At 32.8% G+C, this 20,010-nt stretch overlaps 1 protein-coding gene across 2 annotated transcripts in view; it reads right to left on the bottom strand.

Annotated features, from left to right (window-relative positions):
* The window catches only part of LOC134708031 (protein C-mannosyl-transferase DPY19L1-like), a 311,728-nt gene that overhangs the window by 17,810 nt on the left and 273,908 nt on the right, over positions 1–20,010 (bottom strand). For both annotated transcript variants that reach the window (XM_063568274.1, XM_063568275.1), the window contains one exon: positions 16,706–16,805. In XM_063568274.1, the coding sequence (XP_063424344.1) occupies positions 16,706–16,805 (100 nt within the window). The remainder of the gene's footprint in view (positions 1–16,705; positions 16,806–20,010) is intronic.

Raw genomic sequence — 20,010 nt, 5'->3', positions numbered from 1 at the left:
AATTGAACGGAGTGGGGATGACCCCCCCTGGACCTCCCTTTAAATTCATTTGATTTGTTTCATCGTCCCATTCAAGAATATATATGGTTTAGGGTGGGGATCTAGACCGTTTACAAGATAACAGCATATTCTCCAATTGAAGGGGGTGGGGATGACCCCCAGGGACTCCCCCTAATTTCATGTGATTTGTTTTATCGTCCTATAATCATTTCTGAAACTGCATGTATCTATCACTTACAGTTTTCAAGTTATATTCATTTAAAAATTTTAGATAATAAAATCCCATAGGGTTCTATAGTAAACCCCTCCCTCCTTTCTTCCCCCCACAAAAACATACCCCTTAATAGACCCCTTGATGGCTCACCTAGACATATTAGTCTACCATTTTATGAAATCCTGAGTCAATCTGACAAGCGGTTTTGGAGAAACGCTGCGGACAAGTTCATTTTTTAAAGTGGCGGAAAAGGAAGAAGAGGAAGATGAGGAAAAGGAAGAAGAAGAAGAATAATAAAAATAATAAGAACTGAGCAAAAACAATAAGTCTCCAAACTTTGTTTGGGAGACTTATTTATCAATCAATATCATCAAGCCTGATGCTAAAAACTGTGGAAACACTCTTATTAACATTGGATATGATTAATAGTTCTCTAAAATTAGATATGATGTAAAACAATGTATATCTATTTTCATATTTTATCAAATAAATATTTTTTTTCATTTTCAACATGATGCTCCGCAGCGCGCAGCTTGGTACGTCCACAGAGATCGAGCCCTGAAAAGTTGGGGCAAGTTTGGACACAATATTCAAGCTGGATACAGCTCTGAACTTGGATTGTGATTTAATAGATGACATAGAATAGGTTCATGACACAGAATGAATGTGGTCCAAGAACTTAAAAAAATAAAATCAGACTTTTAACTATTATGGTTCAATATCCAAAATCTAAATACATGGTTATATTCATCATACCAAGGAACCCCAAAATTTTTTTTTTTTATGAAATCAAATAAAGTTCAATGTTGGACCCTTTAGAACTCAATGTGGACCAATTTGAAAAAGGGGCCCAAATATCGAAAATCTAAATACATGGCTATTTTCAGCATATCAAAGAACTCCAATAATTAAAGTTTTGAAAAAATCAAACAAAGTTTAATTTTGGACCCTTTTGGCTCCTAATTCCTAACCTGTTGTGAATAAAACTCCCAAAATAAAACCAAACCTTCCTTTTGTGGTCATCAATCTTGTGTTTAAATTGTGTGCAAAGTTATTGTGCGAAAACCAATAAAAATGCTTGTTTGTGCCCCTTTTTGGCACCTAATTCCTATATTGTTGGGACCAAATCCCCGAAAAACAATCCAACCTTCCTTTAGTGGTAATAAACATTGTATAAAATTTTTATTGATTTCTATACACTTATACTTAAGTTATCCGGAAATCATCAGTCTTCAGACGACGCTGAAAACAACAAAGACGTGATACCGATATACGACCATTTTTTGTTGTTCAATTTTTGGAGTCGTATAAAAACTAATATAGAATTGTAACTAATCTATAAAATGTCAACAACTTTTATCTAAACAATGTAATGAATTGGAATATATACCTTGATAAAGATAGATTATAATTATCTAATTAAAATATTTCACCTAATATATTTTTATATATATATATATATATATATATATAAAACGTCTGAATAATAGTCAACGATTTTTCCCACGAGGGCGCTGGATCGTTACAAGTAACGATACATGTACACAATACAATAAATTATATAAACGCCTAAAAAGTGTACATAACAACACCAATAACACAAAAAGGAACTATAAATGTAATTATTTATAAATATTTCGGATAACAGATATCCTTCGTCAGTCAGATTCTGATGTTAAATGAATCATCTTTAAGTCTTCTTAGATTATAAACTTTTACTAAATCTTGAAATTTATACAATAAAAAAGGCAAAACGAACATCAGTTAAGACGCTTGCATCATTGCAAAAATATGTTGAATATGAAATAGGTTATATGACTAATTACATCAGAGAGTTCAAATAAATGTTTTAAATAAAAATAATAATGTGCGATATGAACTAGCAGAATTCTAAAGCTTTAACAGTGTCGATAATTATGATGTTACAAGAAAGATTGCGTCAATAAGAATTCCAAATAAACAGCATTGAACGGTCTTATTTCTAAATAAACAGCACTGAACGGTCTAAATTTCTAAATATTTCAGATTTAACAACTGTAGTGTAGTAACATTAGAGTCTGCGATGTTTAAAACAAACATCCGTTTAAAAAAATAACAAATTTTGACTAAAGTAAAATAGTTGGACGTGGCTTGGTACTTATGCATCCCTCAAAAAATTAAGCAATTTAGATTGTTATATTCAACAGATATATTTTAGAAATGAGTAAGGATAGAAATAAAAACGGGGACTGTAATAATAAGTAATATAACCCAGATGTGAAGCACTGCATGGTGTCGAATTACATCTTTTCATTTATCCCATTTGGTGCCAAAGTTGTTATGCATGTTACTACACTACAGTTGTTAAATCTGAAATATTTAGAAATTTAGACCGTTCAGTGCTGTTTATTTAGAAATAAGACCGTTCAATGCTGTTTATTTGGAATTCTTATTGACGCAATCTTTCTTGTAACATCATAATTATCGACACTGTTAAAGCTTTAGAATTCTGCTAGTTCATATCGCACATTATTATTTTTATTTAAAACATTTATTTGAACTCTCTGATGTAATTAGTCATATAACCTATTTCATATTCAACATATTTTTTGCAATGATGCAAGCGTCTTAACTGATGTTCGTTTTGCCTTTTTTATTGTATAAATTTCAAGATTTAGTAAAAGTTTATAATCTAAGAAGACTTAAAGATGATTCATTTAACATCAGAATCTGACTGACGAAGGATATCTGTTATCCGAAATATTTATAAATAATTACATTTATAGTTCCTTTTTGTGTTATTGGTGTTGTTATGTACACTTTTTAGGCGTTTATATATATATATATATATATATATACAACTCGTCTAAACATCAACCCAACAATGTTAGATCTGTAAATTTGCTTTCGCAAATTTTTGGTTCTTCCCTCGCCGGGATTCGAACCCATGCTACTGTGATATCGTGACACCAAATCGCCTGCACTGCAGCCGTCCCGCTAGACCACACGACCACCTGGGCTCTCAAATAAAGAGCTTTCGGTGGCCATATGTTACCTTTCCACGTCAGTTTTAATCTAGCGGCGTACTACAGTACATGATATATAAGGCATGAAGATGTTATTGTTACAGATCAGCTGTAGTGTAGTAACATTAGACTCAGACGTACTTATGTATATATATATATATATATAAGTGCCTATAAATAGCAGCACATGACATACAAATCTATGGGAGTGTGGATTAATCAGTACATAGATTAATTCAATTACACAAATAAAATTATAGATTGCCTAACAATGTAATTTTAACACACTATTTAATATGTAAATATAAGAATGTTTAAAATATTTACAAAATGATGAAAATAAACGCAATATTTCGCTAGACCAACTAGCTTTATCAAGCGTGCATCTATCCAGGTGAAATCGGATGTAGATGATAAGAAACTTTTGCAGCTCAATGTATATGTTGAACTTAGCTGCCTTGAAAATAAGAAAAATTTTTAAGAAAATTTTGCAGCTCAATGTCTATGTTGAATTTGGATTGAGCTGCCTTAAAAATAAAAAAATAAATAAATTTTTGCAGCTCCATGTATATGTTGCTCTTAGATTTAGCTGCCTTAAAAATACATAATTGGAAGTTGAAATTAGCAACGTCCATTGGCCGATATTACGGGATAAAAAGGACGATGCTTTGTTTTTAAATTATTCTTTATCTTTCCTGTATCTTTTCTCGTCTTTTTCGTTAAGACCATCAGGTTCTAAAGTGTGGAGTTGGTGGATCCAAAAGTTTTCTCTTCTCCTTCTCGCCGTGGTGTCCCACTCGGTGTTGACTTCTATAATTTGGAAAGTGACATTTTCAAAAGGATGTTTCGTAGAACGAAGATGTCTTGTGAGAGGACAGTTTTTGTTGGTTTTGTACGATGAACGATGGTTATTAAGCCGAATATTAAATTTGTCCATTGTTTCTCCCACATACTGAATGCCACAAGTGTCACATGTTAATATATAAATTGAGTTCTCCGTTTTGCAGTTGGAATTTGAGTAGATGGTATAATTTTGTTTAGTAACGGAGCTGATGAAAGAACTGCTTGTATTGGCAGCTTTACAACACAAACAATTCCTTCGACCACATTGTTTGTAGCAACCGGGCGATGGAGTAGGCTGCTTTACTAATACAGAAGTCACTAATTTGTCACGGATGTTTTTAGGTCTTCTGAAGGCCATGACTGGTGGTGATGAAAATACCTTTTTTAGATTTAAATCATTTTCTATAATTTTCCAATGCTTCTGAACAATGGATGACACATTTTTAAAATCAGGATGGTAAGTGAGTACAAGGGGTGTTCTGCTTTATTCTTATCTTTGTACTCAAGAAGTTCTTGGCGACTAGTTTTGTTTGCTCTTTCGAAAGCGCTATCAATGATGTTGTTATTGTATCCTCGAACAACTAGATGTTTACGAAGTTGTCCAAGTCTAGCATCTTTCGTATTTTCATTAGAGCATATTCTCTTGATTCGTAATGCCTGGCTGAATGGGATACCACGGGAGCAATGTTTAGGATGGCAACTTTTTGGAGAAAGGAATTGATGTTTGTCCGTTTGTTTGGTATGAAGGTCCGTTATAATGGTTCCGTTCTTGATGTAACTCGTAGTATCGAGGAAGTTAATTTTCTCCATAGAGAATTCAGATGTAAATTTTATTGAATGGTGGAAAGAGTTACAGTGTTCTAGAAATTCATTAAGATGTTCTTGTGAATCTGTCCATTTGAAATCAATATCGTCAATGAATCGGAACCATGATAAGGGCTGATATGGAGCACTAGCCAAGAGGCGTTTTTCAAGTTGGCCCATAAATATGTTGGCATATGACGGTGCCATTTTTGTGCCCATACTAGTACCGTCTATCTGGAGATAGTGTTTTTCATTGAAAGAGAAGTTGTTATTCTCCAGTACTAGTTTGAGAAGTGTAACAAGGCACTCGGTAGGAGGATTTTTTTTCACTACGAGTGTTCCATGCCTCTTCACACGCTGCTATTCCTTCGTCTTGTGGAATGTTGGTATATAAAGAAGACACGTCCATGGATGCAAGTATAGTATTGCTTGGTAAAGGATTGAGGTTTTCCATTTTCTTTAGATAATCAGTTGTGTCTTGAATGAATGATGGTAGTTCTTTCACATGAGGTCTTAGATGATGGTCTACAAATTCTGATATCTTTTCAGTTGGATGACTATTCGCTGATACAATTGGTCGACCTGGATTGCCCGTTTTATGTATTTTAGGCAACATATAGAATCGTCCGGCCTTTGCTTCGTTCTCAAGAGGTCGGAGATAATCAAAGGTGTCATTGTCTATATGCTTGTTGTCGAACATCTCTTGTAGGATGGTGTTGATCCTTCGAATAGTATTAAGCGTTGGATCTGTGGTTAATTGTTTATAAAAATTAGAGTTTGAAAGTTGGCGATTCCCCTCTGCTATATAATCTGTTTTATTCATGACAACCACAGCACCCCCTTTGTCGGCAGGTTTTATTACAATATCCTCTTGATCTTTTAATGCTTTCAAAGCTATACTTTCTGACTTGGATAAATTATAATTTCTTGTATTTGTTATACAGGACTTTATATCAGACCTCACGTAGTTAATGAATGACTCCAAGTTATCATTTTTACTCTTTGGTGGTTTCCATGAACTTTTTTTCCTAAATTTTGGGATGGACGTGACTTCTTCATTGGTGTCAGTATCTGAATCTGTTAATCCGGCTTCTTCAAGGTTTTTCTTGCCCCTATTGTAGAAAAAATCTTTCAAGCGTAAACGTCTAGCGAATTGGTCTAGGTCTTCGTCTAGCTGAAAGTTATTTACAGTTGATGGGATGGGACAGAAATTTAAACCTTTACTTAAAAGAGATTCCTCAGCACGTGTAAGTTCTTTAGATGACAAATTTACAACAATGCTTTCAGGTTTTTGTTTCCGTCTTTTAAATTTTCTTTTTCTAGGGGTCTTATGGTTTGTTGTATTAATATCATTCATAGGCTGATTTAAATTGACAGTTTGAATTTTATCTCTTTGAAATTTATTTTTTTGTTTTTCTTTATGTTTCGATAGTTCAATTTTTTCAATATCTGCGAGGCGACGTTTAATTATTGCTAAATCGTCACGAGAAATGTTACTATTGTTGATGATATATGATATTTCATTTACAATTTGATTGTAATTTGTGGTTGTAAAAGAAAGTAACAGTTGAAGAAGCTGGATTGAGCAGTTAAACAGAATTTCATTCCAACGGCTCATGAATCTTTTGGATTTGTGTCCCGGTGCCTGGGGACTCACTTTGATGTTTAAACCTTTTGGTACAGTTTTACTTTGAATATAATTTTGTAAGTTAGATAAATGATGTTCAGTTTGTAGTTTCTTTTTAGTTAAAGATCTTAGTTTCTTGAAATGCTGTGCGCTATCCATGATGTAAAGATAGCGATAGATTTGAATGGATTACACAAACATGTGTGTAATGCGTGCTACTGGAGATAATAATATAAGTGCCTATAAATAGCAGCACATGACATACAAATCTATGGGAGTGTGGATTAATCAGTACATAGATTAAATACATAATTGGAAGTTGAAATTAGCAACGTCCATTGGCCGATATTACGGGATAAAAAGGACGATGCTTTGTTTTTAAATTATTCTTTATCTTTCCTGTATCTTTTCTCGTCTTTTTCGTTAAGACCATCAGGTTCTAAAGTGTGGAGTTGGTGGATCCAAAAGTTTTCTCTTCTCCTTCTCGCCGTGGTGTCCCACTCGGTGTTGACTTCTATAATTTGGAAAGTGACATTTTCAAAAGGATGTTTCGTAGAACGAAGATGTCTTGTGAGAGGACAGTTTTTGTTGGTTTTGTACGATGAACGATGGTTATTAAGCCGAATATTAAATTTGTCCATTGTTTCTCCCACATACTGAATGCCACAAGTGTCACATGTTAATATATAAATTGAGTTCTCCGTTTTGCAGTTGGAATTTGAGTAGATGGTATAATTTTGTTTAGTAACGGAGCTGATGAAAGAACTGCTTGTATTGGCAGCTTTACAACACAAACAATTCCTTCGACCACATTGTTTGTAGCAACCGGGCGATGGAGTAGGCTGCTTTACTAATACAGAAGTCACTAATTTGTCACGGATGTTTTTAGGTCTTCTGAAGGCCATGACTGGTGGTGATGAAAATACCTTTTTTAGATTTAAATCATTTTCTATAATTTTCCAATGCTTCTGAACAATGGATGACACATTTTTAAAATCAGGATGGTAAGTGAGTACAAGGGGTGTTCTGTTAGCTGCTTTATTCTTATCTTTGTACTCAAGAAGTTCTTGGCGACTAGTTTTGTTTGCTCTTTCGAAAGCGCTATCAATGATGTTGTTATTGTATCCTCGAACAACTAGATGTTTACGAAGTTGTCCAAGTCTAGCATCTTTCGTATTTTCATTAGAGCATATTCTCTTGATTCGTAATGCCTGGCTGAATGGGATACCACGGGAGCAATGTTTAGGATGGCAACTTTTTGGAGAAAGGAATTGATGTTTGTCCGTTTGTTTGGTATGAAGGTCCGTTATAATGGTCCCGTTCTTGATGTAACTCGTAGTATCGAGGAAGTTAATTTTCTCCATAGAGAATTCAGATGTAAATTTTATTGAATGGTGGAAAGAGTTACAGTGTTCTAGAAATTCATTAAGATGTTCTTGTGAATCTGTCCATTTGAAATCAATATCGTCAATGAATCGGAACCATGATAAGGGCTGATATGGAGCACTAGCCAAGAGGCGTTTTTCAAGTTGGCCCATAAATATGTTGGCATATGACGGTGCCATTTTTGTGCCCATACTAATATATATATATTCACTGAAGAGACATTTATTGTCGAAATCCGGATATGGTGTACTAAAGAAATATTGACACCGAATGTTTGTGGCACAACATCCTGTCCACAAGTTAACAATTTTTTTTCTGTCTGTGACGTATTAAATTTATAATAAGATCCATTTTGTTACAACCTGTGATCAATTTTATTTGGCAATCGCCAATGGCAGTCAGCAGGGTTAAAGAACATCAGTTGTTCGACCTGTTAGTCAAATGCGTTTTGTTAAAATATACTTTTTCACTCTTTTGGTCTTTTGGAAAATGTTGTTTGTGCTGTTTTTAGACCCTTCTACAACGAAATTTGTTTGACATGCACACGTATAAAAATTGCGGTTTTTATCCAACGCAGTCATAGGTTTGAACGTAGTTTTCAATTTAGACTCGTTTATATTTTTTGTTTGGGCATGTATCATATTTTCCCTCCGGTTTATATGATCCGTTCATCCTATATATTGACTCTTAAAATTCAAGAGTTAATCTAAAAATGAGGGTGCTTTTTATATGGCCTTCCAAATACCGTTTCGATCCCTAACATCACTGAAGAGACATTTATTGTCGAAATCCGGATATGGTGTACTAAAGAAATATTGACACCGAATGTTTGTGGCACAACATCCTGTCCACAAGTTAACAATTTTTTTTCTGTCTGTGACGTATTAAATTTATAATAAGATCCATTTTGTTACAACCTGTGATCAATTTTATTTGGCAATCGCCAATGGCAGTCAGCAGGGTTAAAGAACATCAGTTGTTCGACCTGTTAGTCAAATGCGTTTTGTTAAAATATACTTTTTCACTCTTTTGGTCTTTTGGAAAATGTTGTTTGTGCTGTTTTTAGACCCTTCTACAACGAAATTTGTTTGACATGCACACGTATAAAAATTGCGGTTTTTATCCAACGCAGTCATAGGTTTGAACGTAGTTTTCAATTTAGACTCGTTTATATTTTTTGTTTGGGCATGTATCATATTTTCCCTCCGGTTTATATGATCCGTTCATCCTATATATTGACTCTTAAAATTCAAGAGTTAATCTAAAAATGAGGGTGCTTTTTATATGGCCTTCCAAATACCGTTTCGATCCCTAACATCACTGAAGAGACATTTATTGTCGAAATCCGGATATGGTGTACTAAAGAAATATTGACACCGAATGTTTGTGGCACAACATCCTGTCCACAAGTTAACAATTTTTTTTCTGTCTGTGACGTATTAAATTTATAATAAGATCCATTTTGTTACAACCTGTGATCAATTTTATTTGGCAATCGCCAATGGCAGTCAGCAGGGTTAAAGAACATCAGTTGTTCGACCTGTTAGTCAAATGCGTTTTGTTAAAATATACTTTTTCACTCTTTTGGTCTTTTGGAAAATGTTGTTTGTGCTGTTTTTAGACCCTTCTACAACGAAATTTGTTTGACATGCACACGTATAAAAATTGCGGTTTTTATCCAACGCAGTCATAGGTTTGAACGTAGTTTTCAATTTAGACTCGTTTATATTTTTTGTTTGGGCATGTATCATATTTTCCCTCCGGTTTATATGATCCGTTCATCCTATATATTGACTCTTAAAATTCAAGAGTTAATCTAAAAATGAGGGTGCTTTTTATATGGCCTTCCAAATACCGTTTCGATCCCTAACATCACTGAAGAGACATTTATTGTCGAAATCCGGATATGGTGTACTAAAGAAATATTGACACCGAATGTTTGTGGCACAACATCCTGTCCACAAGTTAACAATTTTTTTTCTGTCTGTGACGTATTAAATTTATAATAAGATCCATTTTGTTACAACCTGTGATCAATTTTATTTGGCAATCGCCAATGGCAGTCAGCAGGGTTAAAGAACATCAGTTGTTCGACCTGTTAGTCAAATGCGTTTTGTTAAAATATACTTTTTCACTCTTTTGGTCTTTTGGAAAATGTTGTTTGTGCTGTTTTTAGACCCTTCTACAACGAAATTTGTTTGACATGCACACGTATAAAAATTGCGGTTTTTATCCAACGCAGTCATAGGTTTGAACGTAGTTTTCAATTTAGACTCGTTTATATTTTTTGTTTGGGCATGTATCATATTTTCCCTCCGGTTTATATGATCCGTTCATCCTATATATTGACTCTTAAAATTCAAGAGTTAATCTAAAAATGAGGGTGCTTTTTATATGGCCTTCCAAATACCGTTTCGATCCCTAACATCACTGAAGAGACATTTATTGTCGAAATCCGGATATGGTGTACTAAAGAAATATTGACACCGAATGTTTGTGGCACAACATCCTGTCCACAAGTTAACAATTTTTTTTCTGTCTGTGACGTATTAAATTTATAATAAGATCCATTTTGTTACAACCTGTGATCAATTTTATTTGGCAATCGCCAATGGCAGTCAGCAGGGTTAAAGAACATCAGTTGTTCGACCTGTTAGTCAAATGCGTTTTGTTAAAATATACTTTTCACTCTTTTGGTCTTTTGGAAAATGTTGTTTGTGCTGTTTTTAGACCCTTCTACAACGAAATTTGTTTGACATGCACACGTATAAAAATTGCGGTTTTTATCCAACGCAGTCATAGGTTTGAACGTAGTTTTCAATTTAGACTCGTTTATATTTTTTGTTTGGGCATGTATCATATTTTCCCTCCGGTTTATATGATCCGTTCATCCTATATATTGACTCTTAAAATTCAAGAGTTAATCTAAAAATGAGGGTGCTTTTTATATGGCCTTCCAAATACCGTTTCGATCCCTAACATCACTGAAGAGACATTTATTGTCGAAATCCGGATATGGTGTACTAAAGAAATATTGACACCGAATGTTTGTGGCACAACATCCTGTCCACAAGTTAACAATTTTTTTTCTGTCTGTGACGTATTAAATTTATAATAAGATCCATTTTGTTACAACCTGTGATCAATTTTATTTGGCAATCGCCAATGGCAGTCAGCAGGGTTAAAGAACATCAGTTGTTCGACCTGTTAGTCAAATGCGTTTTGTTAAAATATACTTTTTCACTCTTTTGGTCTTTTGGAAAATGTTGTTTGTGCTGTTTTTAGACCCTTCTACAACGAAATTTGTTTGACATGCACACGTATAAAAATTGCGGTTTTTATCCAACGCAGTCATAGGTTTGAACGTAGTTTTCAATTTAGACTCGTTTATATTTTTTGTTTGGGCATGTATCATATTTTCCCTCCGGTTTATATGATCCGTTCATCCTATATATTGACTCTTAAAATTCAAGAGTTAATCTAAAAATGAGGGTGCTTTTTATATGGCCTTCCAAATACCGTTTCGATCCCTAACATCACTGAAGAGACATTTATTGTCGAAATCCGGATATGGTGTACTAAAGAAATATTGACACCGAATGTTTGTGGCACAACATCCTGTCCACAAGTTAACAAATTTTTTTCTGTCTGTGACGTATTAAATTTATAATAAGATCCATTTTGTTACAACCTGTGATCAATTTTATTTGGCAATCGCCAATGGCAGTCAGCAGGGTTAAAGAACATCAGTTGTTCGACCTGTTAGTCAAATGCGTTTTGTTAAAATATACTTTTTCACTCTTTTGGTCTTTTGGAAAATGTTGTTTGTGCTGTTTTTAGACCCTTCTACAACGAAATTTGTTTGACATGCACACGTATAAAAATTGCGGTTTTTATCCAACGCAGTCATAGGTTTGAACGTAGTTTTCAATTTAGACTCGTTTATATTTTTTGTTTGGGCATGTATCATATTTTCCCTCCGGTTTATATGATCCGTTCATCCTATATATTGACTCTTAAAATTCAAGAGTTAATCTAAAAATGAGGGTGCTTTTTATATGGCCTTCCAAATACCGTTTCGATCCCTAACATCACTGAAGAGACATTTATTGTCGAAATCCGGATATGGTGTACTAAAGAAATATTGACACCGAATGTTTGTGGCACAACATCCTGTCCACAAGTTAACAATTTTTTTTCTGTCTGTGACGTATTAAATTTATAATAAGATCCATTTTGTTACAACCTGTGATCAATTTTATTTGGCAATCGCCAATGGCAGTCAGCAGGGTTAAAGAACATCAGTTGTTCGACCTGTTAGTCAAATGCGTTTTGTTAAAATATACTTTTTCACTCTTTTGGTCTTTTGGAAAATGTTGTTTGTGCTGTTTTTAGACCCTTCTACAACGAAATTTGTTTGACATGCACACGTATAAAAATTGCGGTTTTTATCCAACGCAGTCATAGGTTTGAACGTAGTTTTCAATTTAGACTCGTTTATATTTTTTGTTTGGGCATGTATCATATTTTCCCTCCGGTTTATATGATCCGTTCATCCTATATATTGACTCTTAAAATTCAAGAGTTAATCTAAAAATGAGGGTGCTTTTTATATGGCCTTCCAAATACCGTTTCGATCCCTAACATCACTGAAGAGACATTTATTGTCGAAATCCGGATATGGTGTACTAAAGAAATATTGACACCGAATGTTTGTGGCACAACATCCTGTCCACAAGTTAACAATTTTTTTTCTGTCTGTGACGTATTAAATTTATAATAAGATCCATTTTGTTACAACCTGTGATCAATTTTATTTGGCAATCGCCAATGGCAGTCAGCAGGGTTAAAGAACATCAGTTGTTCGACCTGTTAGTCAAATGCGTTTTGTTAAAATATACTTTTTCACTCTTTTGGTCTTTTGGAAAATGTTGTTTGTGCTGTTTTTAGACCCTTCTACAACGAAATTTGTTTGACATGCACACGTATAAAAATTGCGGTTTTTATCCAACGCAGTCATAGGTTTGAACGTAGTTTTCAATTTAGACTCGTATATATATATATATATATAGCATACAGAAAATTAGTTTATAAAAAAAAAAAAAAAAACCTGGCACAAATTTTTCAAACAATTTACTTAAGAATTTCTTTCAACTAGAGGCTCTAAAGAGCATATGTCGCTCACCTTGGTCTATGTGAATATTAAACAAAGGACACAGATTGATTCATGATAAAATTTTGTTTTGGTGATGGTGATGTGTTGTAGATCTTACTTTACTAAAAATTCTTGCTGCTTACAATTATCTCTATCTATAGTGAACTTGGGCTAGTAGTTTCAGTAGAAAATGTTAAGTGAAAATCTACAAATTTTATGAAAATTGTTAAAAATGGACTATGAAGGGCAATAACTCCTTAGGGGGTCAATTGACCAATTTGGTCAGGTTGAATTTTTTTTAGGTCTTACAATGCTGTACATTATTGCTGTTTACAGTTTATCTCTATCTTTGAAAATATGCAAGATAATAACAAATAACAGCAACATTTCCTTAAAATTACCAATTCTAGGGCAGCTACCCAACAATGGGTTGTTCGATTCATCTGGAAATTTCAGGGCAGATAGATTTTGACGTGATAAACACTTTTATCCCATCATATTTGCTCTAAATGCTTTGGTTTTTGAGTTATAAGCCAAAAATTGCATTTTATCCCTATGTTCTATTTTAAGCCATGGTGTCCATCTTGATTGGTTGGCCGGGTCACCGAACACATGTTTCAAACAAGATACCCCAATGATGATTGTGGCCAAGTTTGGTTACATTTGGGCTAGTAGTTTCAGAGAAGGAGATTTTTGTAAAAGATTATTAAGATTTACGAAAAATGATTAAAAATTGACTATATAGCGCAATAACTTTTAAAGGGGTCAACTCGTCATTTCAGTCATATTGGCTTATTTGTAAATCTTACTTTGCTGAACGTTATTGCTGTTAACAGTTTATCTCTTGCTGTTAACAGTTTATCTCTATCTATAATGATATTTAAAATAATAACAAACTAGTTGCAGCTTTAAACGACCGCAGAGTTCAAACCCTGAACAGTTGGAGCAATTATGGACATAACTATCAATCTAGAAAGAAAGTGTAAGAGCTCTTACAAGAGCCAATAGACAGACAGACACTGTGAGGGATGCCAGTTATTTAGATGATCCTGTAATGATTTGAGAGGGCACAATTAGTTCATAAATAGTATTTCTGTTTGCATTATGGTGTTTTGACAAATACAGATATTCTTTTCTACTGACTCTGTCCAAATGGTTTCTTTTGGACGCAATCCGAATTCGTTTTTATTTCAGGGTACAAAATATCACAAGCAGAAAACAGCAAGGTCTTTTCAGGTCATAAATGTTTTTTGTTGCCACCGAAAGAGCTGCGAACAATAATGTCATATGTGATAAATATATGATAAAAATCAATACCAGCAATAAATCTGAGGAATAATAGAAACAAGCATTCTGAGAGTATTGCATGGCAATACATGATAGTCCCCTACCGGGTAAAAATTACATTATACTGGAACAAAATGCTAACTTGTTCTATAACGTGTCATGATGTAAAACAAAAGAAAATATCAAGACATCATATTTAAGCATGACTAAAACAGGGTGAAAAACTGATTATATGAGTGAAGGACCATAAACAAAATTATCAGACCAAAACAAAATTTTTAACTTGATCTGTAACTTGTCATGATAAAACTATACACCAATTATCAATCAATATCTTCAAGCATGATGTAAAATAATTTGGAAAACACTCTTAACATTGGATATCATTAATGGTTCTCTAAAATTAGGTATGATGTATCTTTATCTATATCTATTTTCAAATTATAATCAAATATTAATAATATTTCCAAATATGTTTTCGTTCATTTGTCACATAAGAAGGATGAAAAATACCAGAGAGACAGTCAAACTCATAAATCGAAAATAAACTGACCAAGTCTGGCTTAAAATGAAAAAGACAAACAACCAAACAACAGAACACATGACACAACATAGAAAACCAAAGAATAAACAACACAAACTAATATTGATTTGTAACTTATCTATAAAGTGTCAACAACTTTTATCTTCACAATGTAATGTAATGAAATATATACCTTAACAAAAATAGAATATTATCTAATTGAAGGATGTAACTTAATAATTTTTATATATATATAATACATGCCATTCAGAAAATTAATTAATAAAAAATAACAAACAAGCAAACTGGCACAAATTTTTCAGAAAATTTACTAAAGAATTTCTTAAAAAAAAAAAGATTTATCTCCCTTTGTATAGAAATATGGTTTAACATAGTACTTTAACATTAGATATAACTCTGGACTAAATCATCAGAATGGAACAAATTCAAGCTTGATCTATAACTTATCATAATAAAACCATATAAAACATATCAAATCAATATCTTTAAGAACAAAGAAACTAGAGGCTCTAAAGAGCCTGTGTCGCTCACCTTAGTCATGTGAATATTAAACAAAGGAAGCAGATGGATTCATGACAAAATTGTGTTTTGGTGATGGTGTTGTGTTTGTACATTTGAACATCTTACTTTACTGAACATTCTTGCTGCTTACAATTATCACTATCTATAATGAACTTGGCCCAGTAGTTTCTGTGAAAAATGTTACCGGGAGTAAAAATTTACAAATTTTATGAAAATTGTTTAAAATTGACTATAGAGGACAATAACTCCTTAGGGGGGTATATTGACCATTTTGGTCATGTTAACTTATTTGTAAATCTTACTTTACTGAACATTATTGCTGTTTACAGTTTATCTCTATCTATAATAATATTCAAGATAATAACCAAAAAGAGCAAAATTTCCTTAAAATTACCAATTCAGGGGCAGCAACCCAACAACAGGTTCTCTGATTCATCTGAAAATTTCAGGGCAGATAGATCTTGACCTGATTAACAATTATACCCCTTGTCAGATTTGCTCTAAATGCTTTGGTTTTTGAGTTATAAGCCAAAAGCTGCATTTCACCCCTATGTTCTATTTTAAGCCATGGCGGCCATCTTGGTTGGTTTGGCGGATCACACCACACATTTTTTAAACTAGATACCCCAGAGATGATTGTGGCCAAGTTTGGAATAATTTGGCCCAGCAGTATCAGAGAAGAAGATTTTTGTAAAAGATATATAAAATTTACAAAAAATGGTTAAAAATTTACTTTAAAGGGCAATAACTCCAAAAGAGGTCAACTGACCATTTTGGTCATGTTGACTTATTTGTAAATCTTACTTTGCTGAACATTATTACTGTTTACAGATTATCTCTATCTATAAAAATATTCAAGATAATAACCAAAAACAGCAAAAAGTCCCTAAAATTACCAATTCAGGGGCAGCAACCCAACAACGGATTGTCCGATTCATCTGAAAATTTCAGGGCAGATAGATCTTGACCTGATAAAGAATTTTAATCCATTTCAAATTTGCTCTAAATGCTTTGGTTTTTGAGTTATAAGCCAAAAACTGCATTTTACCCCTATGTTCTATTTTTAGCCATGGCGGCCATCTTGGTTAGTTTGGCGGGTCACACCACACATTTTTTTAAACTAGATACCCCAATGATGAGTGTGGCCAAGTTTGGTTTAATTTGGCCTAGTAGTTTCAGAGGAGAAGATTTTTGTAAAAGTTAACGACGACGGACGACGCCGGACGCCGGACGCCAAGTGATGAGAAAAGATCACTTGGCCCTTCGGGCCAGGTGAGCTCAAAATGCGGAAATCTGACTAACACAGATATCTACTTACCTAAGTCCTGCATCTTCATAATGTGGATGGTTAACTATTGGGCGCAAAGTCGTCAGTTTTACTGTTGCCATAGTAGGCATTGGACCAGCAAACACGGCATCTACAGAAAAATATATCTATACATATTCAAGTAATGGGAGTCATTCAATCAGGTACAATTGCAAGTTTGTCTATGAAGAGAATTTTTGGTGAATTCTTACAAATAAACAGTTCATTGTAAATTTATTATCGTATTGCTGTCACACAAATCTCATAATGATCTTATATTATATTTTTGCAAAACAAGAAAACTAAAAAGAGGTAAATATCTGTTGTAAATTATGTTTAAATGCGTATAACTCTTCCTGAGTATTTAGACCATACGCGTGTGGTCATGACCACCTGGGTATATACTATTATATTCATTTACCTAGATGTTCCGGCTAATAAATATGATTAATGTTGGAAAGGTGTCACTTAATTAACTAGATGCTCCGCAGAGCTTTATACGACCGGAGAGGTCGAACCCTGAACAGATGGGGCAAGTATACAACATTCAACATTCAAGCTTGACACAGCTCTTGAGTTTGGATTGTGATTAAATAGTTGACACAGCAAAGGTTTCTGACACAGAATGAATGGATTCTAAAGAACTTAAATTTTTTTTTTTGCTTTTGAGCAATACACTATGCAGTTGAAAATAAATCCCCTCAAAACAAATATTTGAAGAAAAATTCTTTTACATTTCTGAAATCTGAAATCAAAATTTTTACCTCCACCCCTTCCCATTCTTTTCACCTCCCTCAATCCCTTACTCCAAAAATATTCCCAATTTTAAATTTAAATTTCTAAATAAATTGGCAACAATAAGTACACATTCAAAAACAATATTAAGTATTAAAATATAAAATAACTTAGTCATTATTTAACTAACAGTAACATTCTAAAAATAAATTTACAGCTACACATCTCAAGACAATTATCACTTCCTTTAACACAATTTTCAAGCAGTGTAAGGGATGTAATCAAGTAATCAAACAAAATCTGATATACAGTAGTTGTCGTTTGTTTATGTAATATATACGTGTTTCTCGTTTCTCGTTTTGTTTATATAGATTAGACCGTTGGTTTTCCCGTTTGAATGGTTTTACACTAGTTATTTTGGGGCCCTTTATAGCTTGTTGTTCGGTGTGAGCCAAGGCTCCGTGTTGAAGGCCGTACTTTAACCTATAATGGTTTAATTTTTGAATTGTTGTTTGGATGGAGAGTTGTCTCATTGGCACTCACACCACATCTTCCTATATCTATATATATATATATATATGAACGTAGTTTTCAATTTAGACACGTAATATATATATATATAACAGTATTCTTTAAATTTCAATTGGCATTAAATTACCTCCCTTAAACTGCTTTTGAATTGTCTAAATTGTCCTTTAACCAGAAAACCCTTGTTGCCCCCTTTTTGCGCCTAATTGCTTAATGAGTTGATCTAAAACCAAGAAAAATGCTTATTTGGGCCCATTTTTTGTCCCTAATTCCGAAACTGTTGGGACCAAAACTCCCAAAATCAATCCCAACCTTCCTTTCGTGGTAATTTTTTGCGGTCGTATAAAAATGCGCTAAAAAAAATATACCCATAACACTTCGGTTTTGTACATCTCATGAGCAGAAGTTGATATAATATCTCAATTACTAACTTATAACCCTATCAAAGTATCATGCTTTATTCTGTATGAATTTTAAGAAAATCAACCAAAACCTGACAAAAAAAGACTAATTTTTGCGGAGTTATCTTCACTTTCCGATGTTAATTTAAGGATATTAAAAATACTGATTTTGAGTTTTTTTCCTAAGGGTTAGATTTTATGGGACTTTTTTCTGTGTATATTTGGGGCTTATTGCTTTAGATTAGAACTTAAACATTTTCTGTTGCAATAAGTTTGACTGGACTATTTTTTCAAAACACTCTAACATAAGTTATGATTAATAGTTCTCTAAAATTAGATATGATTAATAGTTCTCTTAAATTAGATATGATTAATAGTTCTCTTAAATTAGATATGATTAATAGTTCTCTAAAATTAGATATGATTAATAGGTCTCTTAAATTAGATATGATTAATAGTTCTCTAAAATTAGATATGATTAATAGTTCTCTTAAATTAGATATGATTAATAGTTCTCTTAAATTAGATATGATTAATAGTTCTCTAAAATTAGATATGATTAATAGGTCTCTAAAATTAGATATGATTAATAGTTCTCTAAAATTAGATATGATTAATAGTTCTCTTAAATTAGATATGATTAATAGTTCTCTTAAATTAGATATGATTAATAGTTCTCTAAAATTAGATATGATTAATAGTTCTCTTAAATTAGATATGATTAATAGTTCTCTAAAATTAGATATGATTAATAGTTCTCTAAAATTAGATATGATTAATAGTTCTCTTAAATTAGATATGATTAATAGTTCTCTAAAATTAGATATGATTAATAGGTCTCTAAAATTAGATATGATTAATAGTTCTCTAAAATTAGATATGATGTAATACAATGCATATCTATTTTCATTTGTCATAAACTAATATAGATTTGTAACTAATTTATAAAATGTCAACAACTTTTCTCAACACAGTGTTATGTAATGAAGTACTGTAATAAAAATAGTAAACAGTCTTCCATCTAAACCCAAGAATTTGCATCAAAATGATGTTGAATAAAAAGTGAACTTATCTCCTGCACCACTTAGAAAACACAATATTTCTAATTAAACTGTCACATCAATTATATTATGTTAGTTCACAGATGCCACATGGTTTCTTTCTCAATTTATAGGTGACAATTGCAAGAAGAGATTAAAATAAATACCAATCAAGAAATGTATCTTTTTTTTCTTATATATATGTCATTTTGATTTTTTTACAAAACTTTCTTTTTTCATTATATTGCAAGATTAAAATATTAAAAAAAAACATATTTAAAAATAATTGGGTTTTCAAATTAATCTTAAAAGTCAGGATAAACTACATCAAGAACATTTCCCAAAAAAAATAATTAAACACCAAAAATTAAGAAAAAAGGGGGAGGGTCAACCCACAAGTGCCTGTGCATTTTCCCTAAACTTTTAAAGTTTAACAATTTTGTGTTTTAAACATCTGTTTGTTGTAATAATATCAGTCGCCTTATCAGTATGAAATGACAGATTTATAGCACTACTTGACCATTTTATAACTAAGAGAAGATATGAAATTTTCACTTTCTTGTGCATGGATGTTGGACTGTAAAGGATTTCATATCATAAAGTAGAGGCTCTC

Source organism: Mytilus trossulus, chromosome 2 (assembly GCF_036588685.1).
Source record: "Mytilus trossulus isolate FHL-02 chromosome 2, PNRI_Mtr1.1.1.hap1, whole genome shotgun sequence".
NCBI lineage: Eukaryota > Metazoa > Mollusca > Bivalvia > Mytilida > Mytilidae > Mytilus > Mytilus trossulus.
This window is presented reverse-complemented; position numbering and strand designations above follow the sequence as displayed.